This window comes from Delphinapterus leucas, chromosome 19 (genome assembly GCF_059928025.1).
Source record: "Delphinapterus leucas isolate spDelLeu-1000000601 "Yukka" chromosome 19, BTC_Dleu_Yukka2, whole genome shotgun sequence".
Lineage (NCBI taxonomy): Eukaryota > Metazoa > Chordata > Mammalia > Artiodactyla > Monodontidae > Delphinapterus > Delphinapterus leucas.
Genome location: NC_143147.1, coordinates 64,858,408 through 64,879,909, shown reverse-complemented (window position 1 = coordinate 64,879,909; position 21,502 = coordinate 64,858,408). Strand labels below are relative to the sequence as shown.

Here is a 21,502-nt window from a genome sequence, read left to right as displayed (position 1 = left end):
CTTTCTTGATGAAACAGAGGAGTTCATGGAGCTGTGACAGAGACTGTTTGGCTCACAAAGCCTAAAATATTTACTATCTGGCCCTTTACAGAAAAAGTGTGCTGATTTCGGCCCTAAAGTCTATGCCCATCAGCTCTCTCTTCTCTCAGCTTGGCCAGGCACGGCCAGAGCCTCGCTCACACGGCATCACCCGCGGGACCTTGGCCTTCCTGTGGCCTGTCCTCTGCATTGATCCATCCAGGTCCTTCTCGTAAGATGTGCCGGCTGGACAGACACGCGGATGTGGAGCTGCAGGGGCTCGCGCGCGCTCAGCGCCAACTAACCAACTAACTAAAGAGCTCCCGCTTGCCCTTCATACTCACCCCACACGACCAGGTCGGCCGAGGCTTCGTCGACCCCCCGAGAGTTGGTGGCCAAACAGGTGTAGGTGCCGGCGTCGGAGGTGTGCGTGGGGCTGACGAGCAGGCTGCCAGATTCCAGGAGCGTGAAGCGAGGCAGCTGGACTGAGCCGCTGGCCAGGATGCGCTCCCCTGGGGCGATACGGGGTGGGGGGGATGCATGGGTTCAGGCTGCCGCCCTGGCACACTGACATCGCCAAGGGCCTGGACGGCACTCCCACCTGTCCCCGGCCCGTCTGGGGCAGGGTGAGCTCCGGCAGGCTCCCAGCTTTAGAAAGGCTGGAAGGGCCACCGGTGGGGGGATGGTGGTGGCAGCGGGGCTGGGGACCAGAATGGTTTCTGACTTGGTGATGGACACAAGGGCACACGGTCACAGAGTGGGTGGCCCAGAGCCCGGGTCTCCTGATGTCTCTCCACCCACCGCGCTGTCTGCCCTTCACCAGAGGAAGCCAGCACTGTCTCTTGACGCTGCCGGGCACAGCCCTCGGAGGCAGCTGGCACCTGGGCTGGGGGGGAGGGGACAGAGAGCTCTGACAAAGTGGTGACAAGCATCCTGTGGGAGGATGCTCCTGGAGAGTCACCTGCAGGGGAGCGGAGGAAAGTGATGTGGGGGCGGAGAGGGACACGTAGGGCGGGGGCAGCCCTCGTCAGGACGGACCTCCCTCTGCAGTGGGACCTAGGGAGGCCTGGAAAGAGGGAGAGGGAGGGAGGGAGGGAGAGAGAGGATACGCCATGTGTGAGGGAGTCTAAGAGTGCAGGTTTTCGTGATTGTACCTATTTTAGAGAAAATCCCACCTGTCTGTACAGAGGGGACTGTCCATGTGCAAGTCTGGGGGTGAGCGGGTCCCTCTGCGCACACGTGTGGGCATACTGAACAAGCGAGCGTGTTAGGTGGGCGTGTTTACTTCTGGGCCTGAGTGTGCCCACACTGCCCCCACCAATAGTGATGGAGTATCTACTGCGTGTCAGACTCTGTTCTAGGCCCTGGCGAGATAGCAGGGGACAAAATCGAGAGCCCTGGCCTCGTGGGGGGCCAGGCGATAAGCAAAACCAAGGTGCAGATGATCCTGCACATTAGAAGGGGGGAAAATAAAGCAGTGAGGGGTCGGGGGAGGGCCTGGGTGAGTCCTGTGGAGAAGGTTCATCTGAGCAGAGGCCTGGGGGGTGTGGTGTGTGTGTGTGTCCCCGGGGAGGGTTGTGAAGGTGAGTGTACAATGCAGAGTGTGGAGGACTCACGCGGGGTGGGTGGACCTAGGTAGACGGCTTGGGCTTTGGTGGCTCAGGTGTCTGGAGCCCCGCAAGCTGCCTGTGGAGCGGGGATGGCCTCCTACCTGTACTAACAACCTTCACCGGGATGTTACATCAGCCATCATTGTTTGGGCTTCCCTACTTCCCAGGCACAGAGCAGGTCCTTCATGAGCATTCTCTCGTCTAGTTTTCGTGCCACTCCCAGGTATGTGTCCTACTGTCCCCATTTTACAGATGGGAACCTTGAGGCTCCAAGGTCACAGGCCTCACAAGAGGTAGAGCTGAGCCTTGAGCCTGGCAGGGCGGCACGTGGTACCTACCGTTGTGTGAAAGAAACCGTCTTGGGTTGCACAGTGCACAACCTTCCCAACTGTACATGGGAAACCCCACCCGGCGGGCTCCAGAACGGAGCCCTGAGGACTGCCCTAGACTTTGTCACGTGGCCACACCCTCCAAAGCAGATCAGCCTCAGCTACCTTTCTGCCAAGTGATGGCCGGCCGGGGCGCCCCCGAAGTCTCACAAGCCAGCACCACCGACATGCCGTCAATCACCGTGCTGTCCAGGGGGCCCCTGGTGATGTTGGGGGCGATGCCTGCGAAGGGAGACAGTGGGGCCTCTTAGGCACACCCCAGGTCCTTGTTCTGCCCTGCCACTCCCGCTGGCTGGAGTGGGTCCCTCTGCAGGGAAGGATGCAGGTGTCCTGACAGGGCCCCAGTATTGGGAAGCCCGGAAGGCCCACGAGGGGCTCCCCTTACCACCTGCCCCGTGGAAGGACCCAGGTGACACCAGTCCCCACCCTGCCTTGATTCTCAAGTCTCCATTTAGGGGAAACTGAGGACCCCCAAGGGCAGCTGACACCCTCCATGACAAGGTAAATGGGATTCATCCTTCATCAAATGTGGAATCGAGGCTCTGGTTTGTAAAAGAAAAAACGGTGCTGGCTGCAGAAGCAGCAGGTGTCACTGGCCAGAGCCACCCGGCCCCGGGGGACAGCCTTCTGGGATCCTGTCTCTGCACCGCACAGCATCCTGTTCTCAAGAGGCCCCTGGCTTGGAGGAAAGCTGCGTCCTGGGCGGGAGGGACTCGTGCAGGACAGGAAAGGTCGACTCACTGGTGACGGCCAGGTAGGTGGAGGTCTGCACCTCGCCGGCCGCGTTGCGGGCGAAGCATTGGAACATGCCGGTGTCGTCGGGCACCAGCCCGCTGATCTGCAGGCCCCCGTCGCCTCGCTGCCGGAAGCGGCTTAGCCTCCCCACCTCCACCACGGCCGAGTCCTTGTACCAGGTGATGGAGGGTGGCGGCACACCTGTGGGAGATGAGCGCCCACCGTCAGCCGCCTCTGAGGGATGCTCAGGTAGAGGCTGAGGCAGCAAGTCCTCGGAGGGGGGGCGGGGTGTCCCTGGGGTGTCTTGGTTTCTAGAACCTTCTCAGAGGTGCCACTGTTGGTCTTGGGAGCGGGGAAAGATTTTCTCAGAGGGACAATTCTCTAATTCTCATCGAGTAGGTGTTCCAGGAAAATTTAAAAGATCCTGGGGTTAGTTTAGCTTGGAAAGGCTGGACTGGACAAGCTATATTTTTTCTGCAATATTTAGCAGAGTCTTTTGTGTGCTCTGGGAAGCTCCAACTGGGCTTTCACAAACCCAGGTGACCAGAGAACCCTGTGTCAAGGGGCATGCGGATGGGATCAGCGTTCCTTTGGAAGCCCCCTCCTACCGGGCCGCACAGGGAGGTGAATGGGGCTCCCCTTACCCCTCAGCCTTCCCCAAGCTGTGTCCCCAGCCTGGCATGCTCTTCCCATAGGTATCCCCTGGCCCTCTCACCTCTCCCACTGCGGCTCTGCTCAAATGTGACTTCTACAGAAAAGGTCCCCAAACCCCGTTCGAAAGACCACCCCATGGCTCCGAGCCCCCTCAGCCTGCTTGTTTTTCCTTCCCAGCACTTTTCAACCCTGACGTCCTCTAATAGTTCATCCAGTCCAAGCAGTGCCTTCTTTCATGTTGTAACGTCTCAAACCAGGACGTGTCTTACAATCGACAGCATGTCATAATTTAACTGGCAGTCCCTTTTCTTTCTTAGAGGCACATGAAATAATGGGGCATCTTACAACCCATGGCATTTTAGATGAAGTGAAATACGCTTTCTTTATTTGCTTATTGGTTTGTCTACCTTCCTCATGAGAACGTAAGTTCTGTACGAGTGGGGGTTGGGCCGTTTGGTTCATGCTGTGTCTCTCCGGCCCCGAGAACAGTATCGGCACATGATAAACCCTCCAAGACGTTTGTTCAGTAAATGAATGGATCTCTGTCTTCCCCTGGTGTGGTCTCAGAACCGGGGTCAGTATCCCCCCTCCCCCCCCACTGGACCCTCCCTCCTGCCTGGGCTACATTCTCCTCTCTGTTCAATGTCAGACCCTGTCCCGTCATGCACGCTCTCCCCTATCATCCCATCATCCCAGATTTCACCCCGGTTTCGGGGTGCCTTTGAGCTCAGTGGAACCTGAAGGAGGGGGGGTGGGGATGGGAAAAGTAGAAAGTCTGCAAGAACTCTGACAAGGTGGGGTTAAGTAAAAATGGTGGGAGGAGATGAAGCAAAATGGCCCAGACACCAGGCAGAGATGCACTCAGTTCTGACATAACGATAATTTGGCATTGTCTACGACTCTCAAATTATGGGCAATTTAGGTCTGTCACCTATCCTGAAATTACGGTAATTTGGATTCATTTGTAACCTTCAAGTTATGGTAACAGGGGGTTGATTTCCAGCTCTGAGATTATGGTAATTTGGCCTGTTGTTTCCTGGGGTGTCTGCCTACGGCCAGACTGACCCTGCTCAGTGATGAGAAGGAGGCGGAATTTAGAAAAGTCCGTGTCAGGGACAGGAGCGGCTGAAGGTCCGGGGGTCCCTGTCCCCCTCCGTCCACACCACCGCATTACCTTTGGCCCGACAGGGGACGTCCACCACTTTCTCCATCTCTGCTGTGATGTGTCTCTCTGGCTCCTTGACAAACTGAGGCGGTTCTGCAGGAGGGGGGACGGGGGGGGTGTCAGAGCTGTGCTCCTGTTGGTATGGCCACCGTTTGGGGGGTCACCCTTAAGTAGGCCCCGGCCATGCTTGGGGGACCCCAGCAGCCCCACCCCGTCTCACCCAGCACAGACAGGTAGGCGCCACGGACGACAGAGGCGGCACTGCTGCTGCGAAGGACGGCCTCGCACTCGTAGTAACCGGCATCGCTGCCCGTGGGGTTGGGGATGGTGAGCCGGCGGTTGTAGTCGCTGATGCCGCTGGACAGCAGCACCCCATCCTTCTTCCAAGTGATGTGCAGCTTGATCAGGGGCCTGGGTGGGGGGGGCGGTGCGAGGGAGGCAGGCCATCAGCCACAGAGACTTCAGAGGCCCGAGAGGCAGGGCAGGGCATGGTAAGGACTGCAGGTCCGGGGCCAGGCTGCCTGGGTTTGCCCCTGCCCCTGACACTTTCTAGGTGCAAGCCGTCGTTTGGCGTGGTTCCTTCAGTGCTCTGGGCCTCAGTTTCCTCGTCTGCGAAATGGGGGCAACCGTGCCCACCTGGGGGTTGTGGAGATGGTGGATGGATTCACACAGGACCTGGTCCCGGTGGTAACTCGTGCTCGGGGGCTTTCGAGAGCAGAAAAGCGTCCTTTCCACGCATCTCTCTTTCTTCTGCTCTGCTCCACGTGCCGTGCCCCATCCCATAGAAGTCAGTGGATAGGAAAGTGTGAAAGGTGAGGGAAAGTGACAAGTTGAAATGGGAGAGAAGCACCCGAAGTTTGGAGATGGGGAAACAAAGTCAGGCAGGTGGACATACGCACCCCCAACTTTGAGAGGGGGCTGAGGGTGTGAGCTGGGCCCCCTTTCCTCCATCACTGACCCCGGCTCCCCGAGGACCCCTGAGCTGGGGTTGGCCTGGCTCTCCTGCTTAGCACCTGATGGATCCCTAAGGGCGGATCTGCCAAAGTGGGGTCCGTGCTAGTTCCCCGGGGGCTCAGAGGGGTCCCACGAAAAAGGGGTTTCATGGTCGAGTGAGTTTGGGCAGCCTGGCCTGAATGGTGTTATGTAGGTTCTTCTCTGCTCCCTTAACGTGCTCTGTTGCATCCTGGCGGCCTTTCCCCTACTTGTGAGAAACTTGGGTTCTGAGAAATGTACTTTTATGTATTAAAAATTTTTTTTGGCTGCGTTGGGTCTTAGTTGCGGCACGTGGGCTCTTTTGTTGTGGCGCCCCGGCTTCTCTCTAGTTGTGGCATGTGGGTTTTCTCTCTCTAGTTGTGGTGCGCATGCTCAGTAGTTGTGGTGCACGAGCTTAGTTGCCCCACGGCATATGGGAATCTTAGTTCCCCGACCAGGGATCGAACCTGTGTCCCCTGCCCTGGAAGGCGGATTCTTTACCACTGGATCACCAGGGAAGTCCCTGAGAAGCGTACTTTTAGAAGCACTGCTACAGAGACACACTGTCCGGGAAACTTCAGCTGGGGGTGACCTTGGGGTCTAACTGCCCACTCCATCACATTGGATCATCTTTCTGGAGCTCTTAGGAGGTGTCAGGTCGGGCTGGCTCCAGCATTCTACCTGCATGCCTCACTGCTGAGGTCGGTGCTGCATCATTTCCCATTTTATAGCTGAGGACACTAAGGCCCAGAGCCTGGCAGTGAGCATGGGCCTGAGGGGTGGTGGCTTGTTGTATCACAACTCTGCTATCGGTCAGCTGGGTGACCTTGGGTAGGTTGCTTGCCCTCTCTGGGCTTCAGAGTAGTGACACCTACATGGGTAGCTGTTGGAAGAAAGGAGGTTTTGTGGGAGGGCATGTAGCACAGTGCCCACACACGACCAAGGGAGAGAAGTGAGGGTCGTACACGGCTGAGAAGGGGCCGCGTTTGCACCTGACCCCAGGTCTACCCTCCTGCAAAGTCCATCACGTGACCTGTCTCCTAGCACAGCTTTCCTCTTGCCCATGCCTGCACGCGAGGAGGGCACTGCTGGCAGAGGTGAGCCACCCATCTCCAGGCTGCTCTGAACGTTGGAAGTATGAGTGGATCCCCCACCGGCCCCAAATATCCCGGGCTGGGATCTGCTGGCCCGTAGCTGCTGCCATGCCTCAAGGCGTGGGCTCTCCTCTCGGGCGGGCCCTGCTTGCATCCGATGGCTCTGTGACGGCCCACCTATCACCCCTCCTCTAGGCTAAACACCCCATCTTCTTTCATGGGTCCTCACGTGACACTTCTGGGCCCGTCTGAATTCCGACTGGTCCCCTCCGAGCCCACAGGTCAGGAGCGCTTGCTGGAGTTAAAGTGGGGGAGGGGCACTGCCCACCTGGCATTGGCCACGCACTCCATGGTCACCTCCGAGGTCCCCGTCACCACGCTGGTGTTCTTGGGAGGAATGATGATGGTTGGAGCGATGGGGTCTGCGGGGCCCCCTACATCTGGAGAGAGGACAGGTGTCAGGTGGGAACAGAGGCCGGAAATCCCACCCCCCTTTAGAGGGATGCCACGGGAGACCTTTGTCCTCACGGAGGGGGGGCAGGTGGCCATGGGGCAGACGCCCCAGCAGCCCCAGAGCCGAACCTCCAGACACTGACCCCGGGGTCCCTTCCACCTCCTCTGCTGATGGGTCTCCACACAGTGTCCAGGGAGAGTGCACTGGAGACCTCAAGACCTCTCCCGCTCCTCCGATAATGCAGCCACTCCCTCGTCCCCAGCCCCCTGTCCTGGTTTTTTGCCTTCAAAATCCTTCCCTCCACCTGCATTTATCTTGTTGGCTTACTGCTTCATTTGCCACCTCTTCTACCAGAATGCAAACTCCCTGTAGTTGGCTGAATACTGTCCCCCAAATTCAAGTCCATGGCAGCTGTGAATGTCACCTTGTTTGAAAATAGGGTCTTTGCAAGTGCAATCAAGTTAAGATGCGGTCCTACTGCATCAGGGTGGGCCTGAAGTCCAATATGATGTGTCCTTATAAGAAGAGGGAAATTTAGACACAGACCCACAGGGGAGAAGGCCAGGTGAAGACAGAGGCAGAGATTGCAGTAATGAATTATGAGCCAAGGAACATCAAGGATTGTCCGCAACTGCCACAGGCTTGGAGAGGCAGGAAAGGACCCTCCCTTACACCTGTCAGAGAGAGCATGGGCATGCCGACACCTTGATTTCAGACTTCTGTGTGAGAGTAAATTTCTGTTGTGATAGGTCACCCAGTTTGTGGCCCTTAGGAAATTGATACATTCTATGAGGCAGGAACCTCATTTGTTTTTGCTTTGGACTGAATTGTCCCCACCCCACCCCCATTCATATGTTGAAGCCCTAACTCCCCTGTGTTTGGGGTGGGGTCTTTAAGAGGTAATTGGGTTAAATAAGGTCATATAGGTGGGGCCCTAATCCAACAGGGTTAGTGCCTTGGTGAGATGAGGAAGAGGCCCCAGAGCTCTCTCTCTGCCATGTGAGGACACAGTAAGAAGGCAGCCATCTGCAAGCCAGGGAAGAGAGCCTTCAGCCAAAACCAACCATGTTGGTACCTTCATCTTGGACTTCCAGAACTATGACAAGTAAATGTCTGTGTTTGAGCCCCACCGTCTGTGGTATTCTGTTACGGCAGCCTGAGTCAAGACAGTCCTGTTCGCCCCCACTTCCAGAACCACGCCACACAGCACATAGTAGGTGCTCAAATACATCTGTTAGGTGAATGAACGCATGGGACTGGAGCTATCGTTGTATAACTTCCAGGGTCGACGATTAAAATGAAAGAGAACTTATCATGACTGGGCTTTATTAAAGCGAAACAACACCCCAAACTCTCCTAACAGAGGCAGGAGCGTTTCCTTTTTTATAGTTTTTGAGCTCTTGAAGAAGTGGCCAGGTTCTTAACTTTGTGGGTCAGCGCAGGCCCAATACTGGCAGAAACTCCAATATTCTCTGTACACCTGCTCTATGGCTCCCAGAAATACAGCCACCAAGGACTTGCTCTCACAACAAATCCATCCAGGTGGCCCCTAACCGGGAGGCTCTGGAGGTGCAGGCCATAATGAAACACACAGCCCCCAGGCCACAGCAACAGGACATGCTTTATGGGGACGTCAGTCCACCCCAGTCAGCCCCAGGAAGGGTTTTCCTGCCGGGCCTCCAGGCCTTGCTGGGAAAGGCCCAGGTAGAATGGGAATAAAATGTAAACAATAAACTAAAATGAAGGGGGGAAGAAAGGAAGCTTATAAACCAAAATAACTGCGACAATATAAGAGCCTCATGTAGGTGCCATAAAGAGCGACTGGATTGAAAGCTGCTGATATAGCTGAATCCATAAAAGTGTGCTCCACATTGTTTACTACATGCCCCGGTGCGCAGGTACGGAGGCCCAGATTACTGGCGCACGAGGAGAAGACAGACAGAGCCCCACGGCGTCCATGGGTAAGCAGAGCCCTTGGAGTTTAAAAATAGGAGGGCTGCCCCCCCACCTCAGGGCTGCCTTGTTGGCTTTAGGAGGTTAAAGGGGTGACTGACACCCACCCAGGGACCCTGTCCTGCCCAGATCCAGGTGGCTGCTTGCAGGGTACGAGGGAAAGGGGCCCGGATGCAGTGAAGGAGGGCCTGGTGGTCAGGGAGACCTGGCTCAAAATCTTGCTCTGCCCCAGGCATCCTGGGCGTGACTCCGGCTGGTCACCTCATCCCCCGAGTCTCTCGGTTTTTCTCAGCTGCAGAAAGGGGATAGAAATCACTGCCTCTCAGGGTTGTGTGGGACCAGCTCCCGACTCAACAAATCTTTTCTGGGTAAGGGCTCTGTGTGTGCCAGACTGTGTACCAGGCACCAGGGATTCCCTGCCGAGTGAGATGGGTAGAGGGTCTGTCCTCATGGCGTGCAGTCTGGGAAGAAGTCAGATCCGCGCTTGGACGTCTAAGAGATTAAAGATGCACATGACGAGTGTTGGAAGGAGGGTCCTGGGGGGGCACGGCTAAGCTGCTCTGGGGTAAGCGCAGAGTCCCTGGCACATAGTAGGTGCTCAATAGATGACAGTCCCTTCTCTGGGGATTTGTCTGCCTGAGCTTGGGTGCGGAGATGTTTCCTTGCTTCTTCCCTCCACCCCCAACCCAGCCTGGACCAAGTGATGGAGCCAGAGGCTACCAGGAGGTGAAGTCATGGACTCTCAGGGGCCTCTTGACCGAGGGAAGGAGGACACATGTGTTCAGGGCTACAGGAGATCAGGCAAAGCCTCAAGTGCTCCCTGGGGACTCACAGGAGTTGGGGGAACTTGAGTGGAACTCAGAGAAGCCAGAGGAAGAAGAACATTCCAGAACAGGAGCGCTGTGTGAGTGAAGGTGAGCTGAATGGGGGGAGCCGGAGGTAAATGTGGACGCGACGCCGGGGTGGCCTCACAGTGCTGGGATGGATGAGAGGGGAGAGCCCCAAAGCAGACGTGATGGATCCTGGCCCACATGCTGCCCATCCCCAGCCCACTCTCCTGATTGGTCAGTGCTTTTCTTGGCTGAGCCCAGAGGTATCCTCAGAATCCTTCTTAACAAAGCGCCAACAATGGATCAGAGCTGGCCGATGAGGTGAATCCCATTTTCCATCCCTGCTAGGGGGAGTAGATCTGACTGGGAGAAGTTGGGTCAGGGCCAGATTACTGAGAATTTCCAAGCTGGGCTATGGGCTGGAAGTCGGCCCTAGGTGGGCACATTACACGGAGGGGTCGACAGACACGAGGACAAGATGCCTGGACATGGGGCCCCCTTTACAGAGAAAAGTTAAGCCCAAGAGGAACAGGTTTTCAAAGAAGGGAGATGGGTTGGGATTTTGTCACCCTGGGGTGGAGATGGCGGTGGGATGTCAGAATGAAGGTACTCAAGGGGGGACATTCAGGAACACGAGGCAGGAGCCCCGGGGGGTGACGCGCCCGGAGAGAACAGGAGGGTGGGGCGAGGGGGACCCCGGGGACCAGGGGTGGGGGAGTGGGAGGCACAAAGGGCAGAGAACCAGGCATTGGCTTGTTCACGTCAGGGGAGAAGGAAGCAGGAGACGGGAGAACAGGGGGAGACACGCAGGGCTGAGGAAGCTCAGGTTACGGGGTGCCAGGGAGGGGGGTCAGTGGAGCTGAACGTCCTGAGCGGTCGAGGAGAATCAGGAAGTGGGTTTGCAACCAGGAGGTCACCAGTGGCAGGGGCTGGAGAGAGCAGGGGAGCCGGTGGCAGCCATGACTGGGAGGTAAAGACTGGGGTGGGGTAGCTTCTGGAAAGTCTCGAGGTGCCTCTCAGGCGGCGGCAGTGGCCAAGAGGGAGATGTGTTTCCCTCTGGGACGTCTGGGGAGCTGTTAACGAGGTGAGCTTGGCAGCCAGGGAAACATGGTTCCATTCTCGGGTTTGTGCATCATTAGCGAATGTCGCCGGGCAGTAAATTGCTTCACCTCTTAGGCCTGTTTCCCCCGCTTTTGTAACTCGTGTAGGGGAATGACAGACTGCCTCCAGGGTTTGCTGTAACGATGGAGCACCAGAGTGCCGGATGGTGCCCAGCACGTGGGGCGGCGGAAAGGGAGGCTGTTGGTGTGGTGTGGAGGCAGAGGGGGACCACTCGGGTGGACCCACCCTCGGCAGGACGCACCTTTCTAGCAGGCGCTCCCTGCAGGGAGGGCTGTACTGACTCAGGGTCTCGGGAGGGCCAGCCAGGGGGACGGGGACAGCCTGGCCATGCTCAGGCACTGCTCTGGACAGCGGGGTGAATGGGGCCCTAAAGATCAAGCAAGAAAACCACATGCAAACCAGAGCAAGGACGGGCATCTTCCGCATGAGCTCGCGATGTGGACGGGGTCCTGGGGCACGAGGAAGCTTAGGGGCTCCCCACATGGGGGCAAAGTTGGGTCTCGCTGCCCCAGGACGATTTTGATAACAGGCGCGACGGGCGACACCCACTCTGATCCATTCTCCCCGAGTCATCTCATCGAATCCTCTTCCCGACTACGCTTTGCCACAGGCGAGGAAACTGTGGCTCGGGGACCACGTGACGGGGCCACGGGTCAAGTGGGTGGGGAGCAGGGAGGCGAGCTGCTCCCCTCTGCCGGGCAGGCTTCCAGGCACTCGCGGGCCCAGGGCAGACCTACCCTGTCCAGCATGGGCAGGGGTGGGGCGAGAACCACAGGTGGCTATGACCTCTTGAAACGTGACTGGTGCCCCTTTGACGCAATGGGATTTAATTTTACCTAATTTACATTTAATTGAAAGCGGATCCCCGAATCAGTTATTAGAACACCGTATGTGTGGAAAAACTTGGGCGTACGATCCCACCTTTCCAGCTGTAAATTTTATGAAATCTAAATACAGATCACGTATTTCAGATGAAAACCCAGCATCCAAATTGAGATGTGCTTTAAGTGCAAAATACACACGGATTTTGAAGACTTAGTAAGAAAAAGCAACCCAGTGTAAAGCATCTCATTAGTATTTTCTCGATTGTATGTTCAACTGCTAATATTTTGGATATGTTGGGTAAATAAAATATAATAAGATTAATTTCACCAGTTTCTTTTTCCTTCTGAAAAAGTGAGGCCAGTGGCAAGTTTTAAATTACACATGTGGCTCATATTACAATCCTATTGGACAGTGCAGCTCTGATTGCCACCCAGTGGGACCAGCCAGGTATGAACTTTTCAAGAGCTGTGACAGTCCGTGTGAGGTCACCTGGGTGACACCTGGGCAGAGAGCAACTGGGCCCCCCCAGTTGTCCCTGGGGGGGACAGTTGTCCCCCCAGTTGTCCCCAGCCTGTGTCCCTGGTCTTTGCTCTCTCCTTCTCCATTTCTGAAGAGCATGGATGTCCCCTGAGGGCTGCTAAGAGGCTGAGCTGCCCTGAGCAGAGGAGGGAGGAAGCGGGGAGGGGGGAGAGCAGAGGGAGAGGTGAGGCTTGGGCGAGACAGATGAGGGGAGAGGCAGCCGGTGGTGGGCGGAGAGGCAATTGTTCCTGGGAAACTGGCCGGCAGGCAGCTGGGGGGTTTGTGTCAGTGAGAGTAACTGGGATTTGAAGTGCAGTGACTCGTGGGAGGAGAAGTTAGCTGATAATCGGCTGATTTGGCTCTCAATCCAGTACAAATCGCTGTGAGAGCAGGTGGAGGGGGGTGATGGGGTGGGGGAGAAACAGACAACAGGGCTGCGGCGGGCGAGGCTTGGGCACACATGGGGGTCCCAAGGGACCCTGCCTGCCTCTCTTGGGCCAGCCGGAGGGCTGGGGGGGCAGCAGGGAGTGAAGAGCCCGCCCAGTTGGCCAGGAGAACAGCTGGTGCAATTCCCGCCAGGAGGAGAGTGCTGGGGGAGGGGCTGGGGGACGGTCTCAGGGTCAGCCGAGTCACCCAGGAAGATGCCTGGCCTTGACTCGGACGGTGAGCATCCCTCCCACCAAAAGATTCAATTCCATTAGACTCTAGGTATTCTAAGCGCTGGAAAATACATGGGGACAGACGTCTCTCTGACGGTTACCTTCCTTTTCCTATAGAAACAGCAGCCCCAGGTCATGGGCTAGGCCCCAGGATGCCGGGACGAGACTGAGACCCTGGCCCAGGTCAATGTCAGAGGTTACACCCGTGACCCTGATAGGTCGGTATCCAGACTGGAACTCTGCTCCCTGCACCCAGGTTTCTTTCTGGGCAGACAGGAATGTGGTCGGGGGGAGGGGGTCACTGCGTGTATGGGAGGGGCTTCTGCTGGTGCTCAGGAGGTCCAGGAATGGGCAGGTCGGGACTGGGGAATGTTCTGGGCTTTCTGGGCCCTTGAAGACAGAGGCTGGGATCAGAGGAAGGACAGGGGAAGGTTCCGAGCCGGCGGACACCCTTCTCTTGCTGCTGGCGGGTGCGTCCCAGCAGGACCGCGAATGATAAATGAGGCTGGCTTTTGGAGCAGCAGTTGTGCAGATGTGGAGGGACGTGAGCATCTGGCTCCCCCAGCCTGTGTGGCTGCTTGGCCGCTGCGGGAAGCTCTGGCCTTGTCCCGCGTACTCTGTGATCCCCCACCCACCTCTCCATCCCAGGGATGGAGAATGGAGGGAGCGGGCCGGGGAGAACCAGGCCAGGGGGGACACCCCCAGCATCTCCATCACCGATCGGAAACCTGCCTTGAGCCTTGGCTGGACAAATACTTCTTTGCCAAAGACACCCAAGGAGTCACCCTTTCCATTTGCTATCCTCTGTGCTCTGCCACTGGGGAGAGCCTTGCCTCTCTCTTCCAGGGTGCGGGGTGGTCTCTGGGGATGGACACAGGGGCACTTTTAGGCAGGAGCCTGGGCTCCTGTGAGCCCAGGAGGCTCGGTGAGGATGGCTTGGCTCCAAGTAAAAGTGGTGCTTTTTACATGCCAGCTGAGTAGAGGCTGTCAGTATATTTCTTTAAAAATGAGCTTCCCATCTCCTGGCGGGCTCAGCCCACCAGCACCTGAGCCCCAGGGGTGGTGGTGATCCTCTAGTGCACACACTTTCTCCTATATCCCACGCCCTCCCTGGGCTCCCAGGGGCCCAGCTAACAGCCAAGCTAAGTGTCCCCCCATCCTGATAGGGTCTCAGACTCGTCATGGGCATGGGGTCCGGAATTCAGCTCCCTCCCGGCCTCCACCTCCCACTCCCACCCCCAGGTGGGCCTCTTCCTCCTTGGGATGGCGCCTCCCCTGCCCTTTCCCTGCCTCCCCCCTCCACCGCCATTCCATCTTCCCAATGACCCCCCGGAGCCCCATTCCCAAGATTTAACGACGAGCTCCACCATCGGCCCCGGGCCCTGCGGCTTACTTACTCTCCACGGCGAGAGCAATGGGCTGGCTGGTCTTGTTATCCCCATTCTTGTCATTAACAGCTTGCGCGTAGTAGCGGCCTGCATCGGGAGCCACCGTTGACAGGATGACAAGGGCGTTCTCCAGGGTGATGGCTCTGGGAAGAGGAAAAGAACGCCTCTGATGGACCTACTGAGCCTGAGCATCCGGGGATGCGAGCGGCGACGTGAAGCCAGGCACCCCAAGACCCCCTTCTCCAGCCCACCCCCTGGAACCACTTACTGCCTAAACTCCAGCCGTGTTTAGTTTGCAGAGAATCCCAATACTCCACCAGCGCTGGGGATCAGACCCCAATACAGAACATGCCCAGGGGTCTGAAACTGTCCAGGGGACACTTCTCTGTCACTCCCCGCCCCCAGGCCTGGTTAGGGGCCAGAGCTCCCCTGGAATTCTACCCTTTCCTGTGTCACAGCATGGACGGCTGGGTGGGGTTACCTCTGCACCAGGAGCGTCTAGAACTAAAGAAATTCATTCACCAGAATCAGTGAATGAATGAATGAATGATGAGAGACGAGAATGAATTTAGAAATGAACATGATCATTCCAGAATCACTGCCTTAACCTAATCCTGAATCTGTTTAGGTTGATTCAAAGGCTACAGCCTGCCTGTAACACAGCCTTCTGGGGTTCACATCTCCCCCCATCCCCATCTTAGGGTATCCGTTTACTTCTCCCCCAATCTGGTCAATAAAAGAGGGGCCATCGGGGCTGGTGGAGAGGGAAAAAGGAGACGGGCCGGGTAGTGGGGTATAGACATGGGCTGTTTGCTCCCAGCCTGGTTCCCACTGCTGGGATCCCATCCTGCAGCCCCTTGGCTCCCATGTCCGCGGGCCGGGTGCAGGGCTTTTGCAGGCGGGAATTTGGGGACCCCACTGGACGCGGGTGCAGGAGTAATGCCCACCCTGGCTCTGCCAGGCACCTCCTCTCACCCATCCTCCTGATGACAAACAAAACCATTAGTTTGTCAAGTCTCTCTCTGGATTTTAATGTGATGTGCCCGAGACAGCTGTTAAACATCCTTAACGTTCGTTTAACAAGGACAAATCCAGTTGAATTCTTTTCAAATTTTCCCATTAGGTGAATGTAACAGAGTTTTAAATGGGCTCTCAAATAAACATCCCCACGAATGCCTCTCCAGCCTGGTCTCTCCCAGCCAGGCTGTGCTGAGGTCTCTCCTCCTGGTTTTGGGGGTTCGCGTGCTGAGTCTCATGCTGCCTGCCGGGCTCCAGGAAGCAGGAAGACAAAGCCCTCCCGCCCCAGTTCCTGGGAACCCTGATGATGTCCTTTTTTTGGTTTTCTTTTCCCCTGGAGAGCCCTTTTAACCTCCAGCTAATGAGGTGATGGGAGTGAGGGCAAGGCCAGCTAAGATATTTTAAAATCGACACCATGGGACAGGGATGCTGACCATGTCCTCACGTGGGACTCTCCTGCGGGGGCCCTGGTCCTTTAGTGGAGCTTGTTGGGGTGGGTGAGGGCTGGGGAAACGGAGGCTGGGCTGTGCCAGGGCAGGGGGGCAGCTCCGGGGTGGAGCTCTGGCCTCTAAGGAGCTCACAGCCTCCTTCTTGCTGGGCCTCAGTCTCCTTATCTGTGTAAGGGGTGGAGGCAGATGGGGGCGAAGACCCCTTCCAGCCCTGAGGCTGAGGTGATTCTAATTCCTGTGGCTGCTTCTGTTAGTTTCCGGGTGGCCTGAGGCTGTCCCCTCCCTCTCACTCAGCCCTCTCCAGGCACACAGTCCAAGGTCAGGGCTCAGGACAAGCAGCAGTGCACGTGGACCCCCTGGGTTCCAGCTTCCCCAGCCGCTGCCCTGGTGATGTAGAAGCCAGCTAGATGAAATTTTTGGCAGGTGGGCACCCTGGTCATGGCCTGGTCCCCCTCCCCAGTACACCCGCCTGTCCTGAACTCCTCTTCTAGCCTCCAGAGAAGGCCCCCCACCTCCAATTCCTTCTCTCCTTGACCACACAGACTCTCCCCACTCCCTTTCTCTCCTTTGCCTATATTTTGTCTATATTATGACGGATCCTTCTAGGTGAGTGGTTCTCAATCAGGGGTGGCTTCACCTTCCAGGGGACATTTGGCAATGCCTGGACAAGTCCTGGTTATCCCAGCTGGGGGCTGTACTGATAGCTAGTCGGTAGCGGTCAAGGATGCTGCCAAGTGTCCCACCACGCACCAGAGAGCCCGCACAGCGATTTGTTGGGTTCAACATGGAATGTGTGGATTGTGCGGTGGTTGGTACCCTGTCCTGGGTCGGGGGGGATGGCATATCCAGGTGGCAGAGATGGTCACCATCTACCTCTGTTTCTGGCTCCCCTCCTGCAGAGAACTGAAGATCTTGGGAAGACAGGGGTCACCCTTCCCAGCCCCCCTTGCACCCAGGTGGGCAGTTGGCTGAGCTAGTGGGATACGGAGGATGTGCGCCGCTTCTGGGCTTGGACCAGCGGGGCCACTGGGAGCCCAGTGTGGATGAGGGTGGAGCTCCCACCAGCTTGGCTGTGGAGGAGGGTGCCCCTCCCATCCCTCGCCCTCGGTGGGACTTTCAGTTGGCAGGAAACAAACTTCTCTGGCGCTAAGCCCCGGGGATTTGGGGGTCTGTCTGTGATGCAGCTAGCATGGCCTTGACTGGAACTAGAGGAAAGCACTGTGTCCGGGACCCCGGGGCCTGGGTTCGAGTTCCCAGTGCAGAGCGAACAGGAGGCAGAGAGCCGGGGAAGGGCCGGTGGCCTTTTGACCTGCTGTCCCTCTGTCCTCAGCAGGAGGCTAAGGAAGGTCCTTGGGCTAGCAGCCTTCTGCAGGATGACCTTCCCCTTGAGAGATGGTTCTAGAACGACCCTGCCCCTCACCTCCAAAGTGCACAGAGCTATTTGTGGCTGTCAGGAGGGCTTCCGGCCTACTGCCCCCAGAGGCACCCGCACTGAAGGAAGCTGCTGGAATTCTTGCAGGGCGTGGACATCAGGGCTCTACTCTCAGGCGGGGGCTTGGTGATATTTTTTAGCCACACTCCTCTGGTTTCAATTTCCTAGGTCTTTCCCGCTGCTTTGATGGGCCCAGCTCCCTCCCACCTCCCATCTCCCACTCCTATGAAGTGTGCCCTTTTTTCTCAGCTCCACGGGAGCCCAACTCATCATTTAATTAAGAATAAAATAAATCACCCTAGAGGCTGCCCAAAGCCCCCAGCGTGTGTCTTTGATGGGAATCTTGTCTCCTTTTCAACAATGAGTATCAAGGAACGGGCCAGGGGTTACTAATCTCCACTTCTGCCCTGGGAGGGAGAGCGGCCCTCTGTAGATAGCACACGCCTTCAACATCCCGTGCACCCCAGTGACTGACAGCGCTCATCAGATACGCATCTCCAGCAAACAGACACCAGAGAATTTGTTTCCAGGGACCTTTCCTCCGGGTTATGAATATTCATCTACTGTAATTGCTGAGATGAAATCCCCACGGTGTTCTCTCGTGCGTTCCCTACGACTGGAGGAGGCGGGGACTGGGGAGGCGTGACCAGGAAGGCGTGCGTGTGTGTATACCCAATCATCACCTGCTCTGTAGCAGCACCTCCGCCAGGTGACTCTGTAGTCCTCTCACTCAAGAGCAGAATCAATTTCCTGGCTTCTTGAGCTGAGTTCTACCATGTGACTTGCTTTGACCAATGGGATATTAGCAGAAGCTTGTGTTTTGCTTCTTCTGGGACTGCCAGGAGGAGATGCTAGGGGCCACTGGCTAGAGGCTGGGACACGTGGGGCAGAATTGAGTCACCCAGGCATTCTCATCAGCCAGCCCCAGCCAAGTGAGAGAGCCAGGCCAAGCTCACCAATCTACCAGTTCACATGACAAATACAGGCTTATTGCATCAGGCCACTGGGACCACTTGTTACGTAGCACTATCGGGTCTGTCGGTGACAGATACATTCTAGACACTGGCTCTCAATTGAGGCTGCATGCTGGAATCACGGGGAAGCTTTTAAAAATCCCAAGGCCTCGGTACACCCCGTTTCAATGAAATAGGAATGTGTGAAGGGTAGAATCTGAAAATGAATATATTTTAAATGGTCCCAGATCATCTCAGAGGGCAGCCACGTTGAGAATCACCGGGACCAATTCTCCAAAAGTACAATCACTTTATCCTTTTTAGCTCCCATGTCTTTGTACCTGTTCTCATATAATTTCCACATAAGGCAGAATTAAGGACCTGACTCTGGAGTTGGCAAGCCTGGAACCAGCTGCGTGAGATTTAGCAAAGCAGTTAAACTCTGGGGGCCTTCACTTTACCGTCTATAAAATGGGGGTAAAATCAGCCACTTCGTAAGGTTGTTGTGAGGGTCATTCATTCAACAAATATTTCTTGAGGTGGACCTGGGGATGGAAAAGGGAACGAGACAGAGCATCCCTCCCTGGGAGGTGCATGTCTGTCCTGGAGGAGAGGGTGATGGCGGGTGTGCTTAGCCCAGGCCTGAGAACACAGCAGGCACTCCATAAACGACAGCCACTGTCGTTGCCAGGATATCATCGTATTATTATGACACGCTTCTCTCACTGGACCTCATGTTCCCCAGAGGAAAGAACTGTCCGTCTCGGCTTCTGCTTCCTACAGAGACCAGAATGGGCTCCACCCACAATGGATCTGCGGCCCGAGTGGACGAGGACCAGGGTGGTCTTTCTTCTCTTCTGGGAGTAGAGTGTAGGGGAGAGTGCGGGTCCTAAAGAGGACAGCCTGGGCTGGCTCTCCCAGGGGGCTCAGGAGGGCCGCTGCGTCCCGTGCTTTGCCCCTCGCCCTCTGTGGAGGCGCTGCCTCTGTCACTCTGCCCACAAGCCAGGCTGCCACAACCCCCTTCCGGGCTGCACAGAGGGGCCCTTGTGAGCGCTGAAAGGACCGTGTGTTCCTCTTCCCGCCTCTCCTGGCCTCACCTCCTCCCTGGAGCCAAAACACACACAGCCGTGCACACCGGTGGACACCCAGCCACACACGCACCGCGGAGACACCCTGCCGGGGAGGTGCCAGCGCCCTCCCATGTGCCCTGATCCCTGGGCCTGTAACCACGGTGACAGAGCCTCTGTCTGTGTCAGTTCGGGTTTTTTAAGCGCTCTTAGAGGCAGAATTATTCTCCAGCCGAGAGTGGAGCCAATGCCTGGGATTCCCCGGGGAGGCCACGGAGCTGTCATGGTTCCAAGACTCCTCCCGCACTTTCCCAGAAAGGTCCCTGGAAACCAGACTTCCCTCATCGGGGACGTTCCCCATCTGGCTCCCTCCCAGAGCAGGGGGGCCCTCCGTCCTCAGCATCTGGGGGCGCTACGTGGCCCCGCATTTCCTCTCCCGGGGCCAGCCCCCCTCACTCCCCACCAAGGGCAGGGTGCTCACATGCGGCTGCTGGGTGGGATCTTGCGGCCGTCCCGGAACCAGGTCACCTGCGGCCGTGGGAAGCTGGCGATGCGTGGGGCGCGGATGACGGCCGCTTCTCCGTGGGAGACGCTCTGGTGCTTCTGACTCTCCTCAAAGCTCCCCATGTCTGTGGGAGGGAAGGGCACATGGAGGGGTCAGGGGCCGGAGGTCGGCAGCCGAGACTGCCCGGCTCCCGGGCTGGGAGTGGTGGCAGCGGAAGGAAGTTGTGGGGCAGACAGGATGCTCGTGGAGCACGGCCACCATGCTCGGGCTACCTCACGGGGCCCCATCACCCCATCCGTCACTACGACACGCTCTGCTTTGTACTTCTGGGGTTTGTATCCATTTATATCCGTATGTCCCTGAAGCAATGGATTCATCCAACAACCATGAGACACGCGTCATTATTTCAAACAGTTTACAACGGAAGAACTTCTGAAATAGGCTCGCTGACTTGTCCAAAGGCACGTGGCTGGAACAGGGCGGAGGCAGGATTTGAACTCGGACCTCAGAGTCTGGAGGCAGGCAGAGCTGTCCCTCCTTCCCTACCCTGTAGTGCGGCAGGGGTTTAGGTGTGGGGTGAAGGGCACATCTGGGGAGCAGTTTCCCGTGCCCTTGGGTGAAGTGTGTGAGGCTGCATGGATGTTGCACACAAACACCAGGTTGCTCCTTTAAAAGAATGCCTACCCCCTTGGCAGATAAAGAGGGGACCGTTGGTCCAGCTCCAGTGTTCCGTGAGCCTGGAGGGGAGCAGTGGAGATGCAGGTGGGAAAGTTCTGGTTGCCCACCTGCCTGCTGAGAGCTGGATGGGCTCTGACTCTAAGAGCAGAGGCTTGGAGATGGGTGGAGTGTGCGAAGGGGTGTTTGTGTTGATGACCACAACAGCACAAATGAATGCTTTAAAATGAATGCACATCCTTGCTACCCAAAGGGTGGTCTGTGGGCCAGCACATGGGCACCACCTGGGTGCCTGCTACAAAGGGAGAGCCTCAGGCCCGCCCAGCCCCCCAGACCTGCTGAATCAGAACCTGCCTTTTAACAAGACTCCCAGTCAACTGTGTCCACATCCAAGTGTAAGAAGTACTGTTTGCCCTCAAACTTGGCTGTGTGTCACTGAGTTAACATGTCAAGAGTTAAAAGCACCTAATGCTGGGGTTTCATCCCCAAACTTCTGATGTCCCTGGTACGGGGTGTGGGCTTCCCATCAGAATCCCACGTGCAGTAAGGTTCAGACCACCGAAAACTGGCTGTGAGTCCCCGTTGCCCACCTGTTCCCTCCTGGATCAACAGGGTCGCGTGCTAAGCCACATGGGTCTCCTGCTTCTTTGATTTGTTTCTTAACCCCTCCAAGACCACTGCTCTTCCTCGTCTCCTTCAGCCAGGAGTCCCCAACCTCACTGCCCCTTAGAACCCCCTTTAATATTCTCAGAGGTAAGAGCCTTTTGGGGTGGCTGGGGTCCAGACATCAGTGTTTCTAGAGCCGTTCAGGGTGTTCCAACAAGAGCCAAGGCCGAGAAGTACCGCTGGGCTGAAGCCAGTGGTTCTTACACTTTGGTGGGTCTCAGAATCCCTAGGGAACACGGTAAGCCCAGAAATTTGCTCCCACCATTCCCTCGTCCCCTAGGGCACGGAAAGGCCCTGCTTCAACGTGCCTGGGTCTCTGAGTCCTTGACTCACCTTCCCGAGGATTCTGCT

The 21,502-nt window shown here is 56.9% G+C and overlaps 1 protein-coding gene across 2 annotated transcripts in view; it reads right to left on the bottom strand.

Annotated features, from left to right (window-relative positions):
• Window positions 1-21,502, bottom strand: part of SDK2 (sidekick cell adhesion molecule 2) — a 272,602-nt gene that overhangs the window by 85,543 nt on the left and 165,557 nt on the right. For both annotated transcript variants that reach the window (XM_022589737.3, XM_089901689.1), the window contains 8 exons: window positions 19,787-19,934; window positions 14,397-14,530; window positions 6,966-7,077; window positions 4,792-4,982; window positions 4,581-4,664; window positions 2,759-2,953; window positions 2,123-2,239; window positions 363-530 (listed from right to left, as the gene is read on the bottom strand). In XM_022589737.3, coding sequence (XP_022445445.2) covers window positions 363-530; window positions 2,123-2,239; window positions 2,759-2,953; window positions 4,581-4,664; window positions 4,792-4,982; window positions 6,966-7,077; window positions 14,397-14,530; window positions 19,787-19,934 — 1,149 coding nt within the window. The remainder of the gene's footprint in view (window positions 1-362; window positions 531-2,122; window positions 2,240-2,758; window positions 2,954-4,580; window positions 4,665-4,791; window positions 4,983-6,965; window positions 7,078-14,396; window positions 14,531-19,786; window positions 19,935-21,502) is intronic.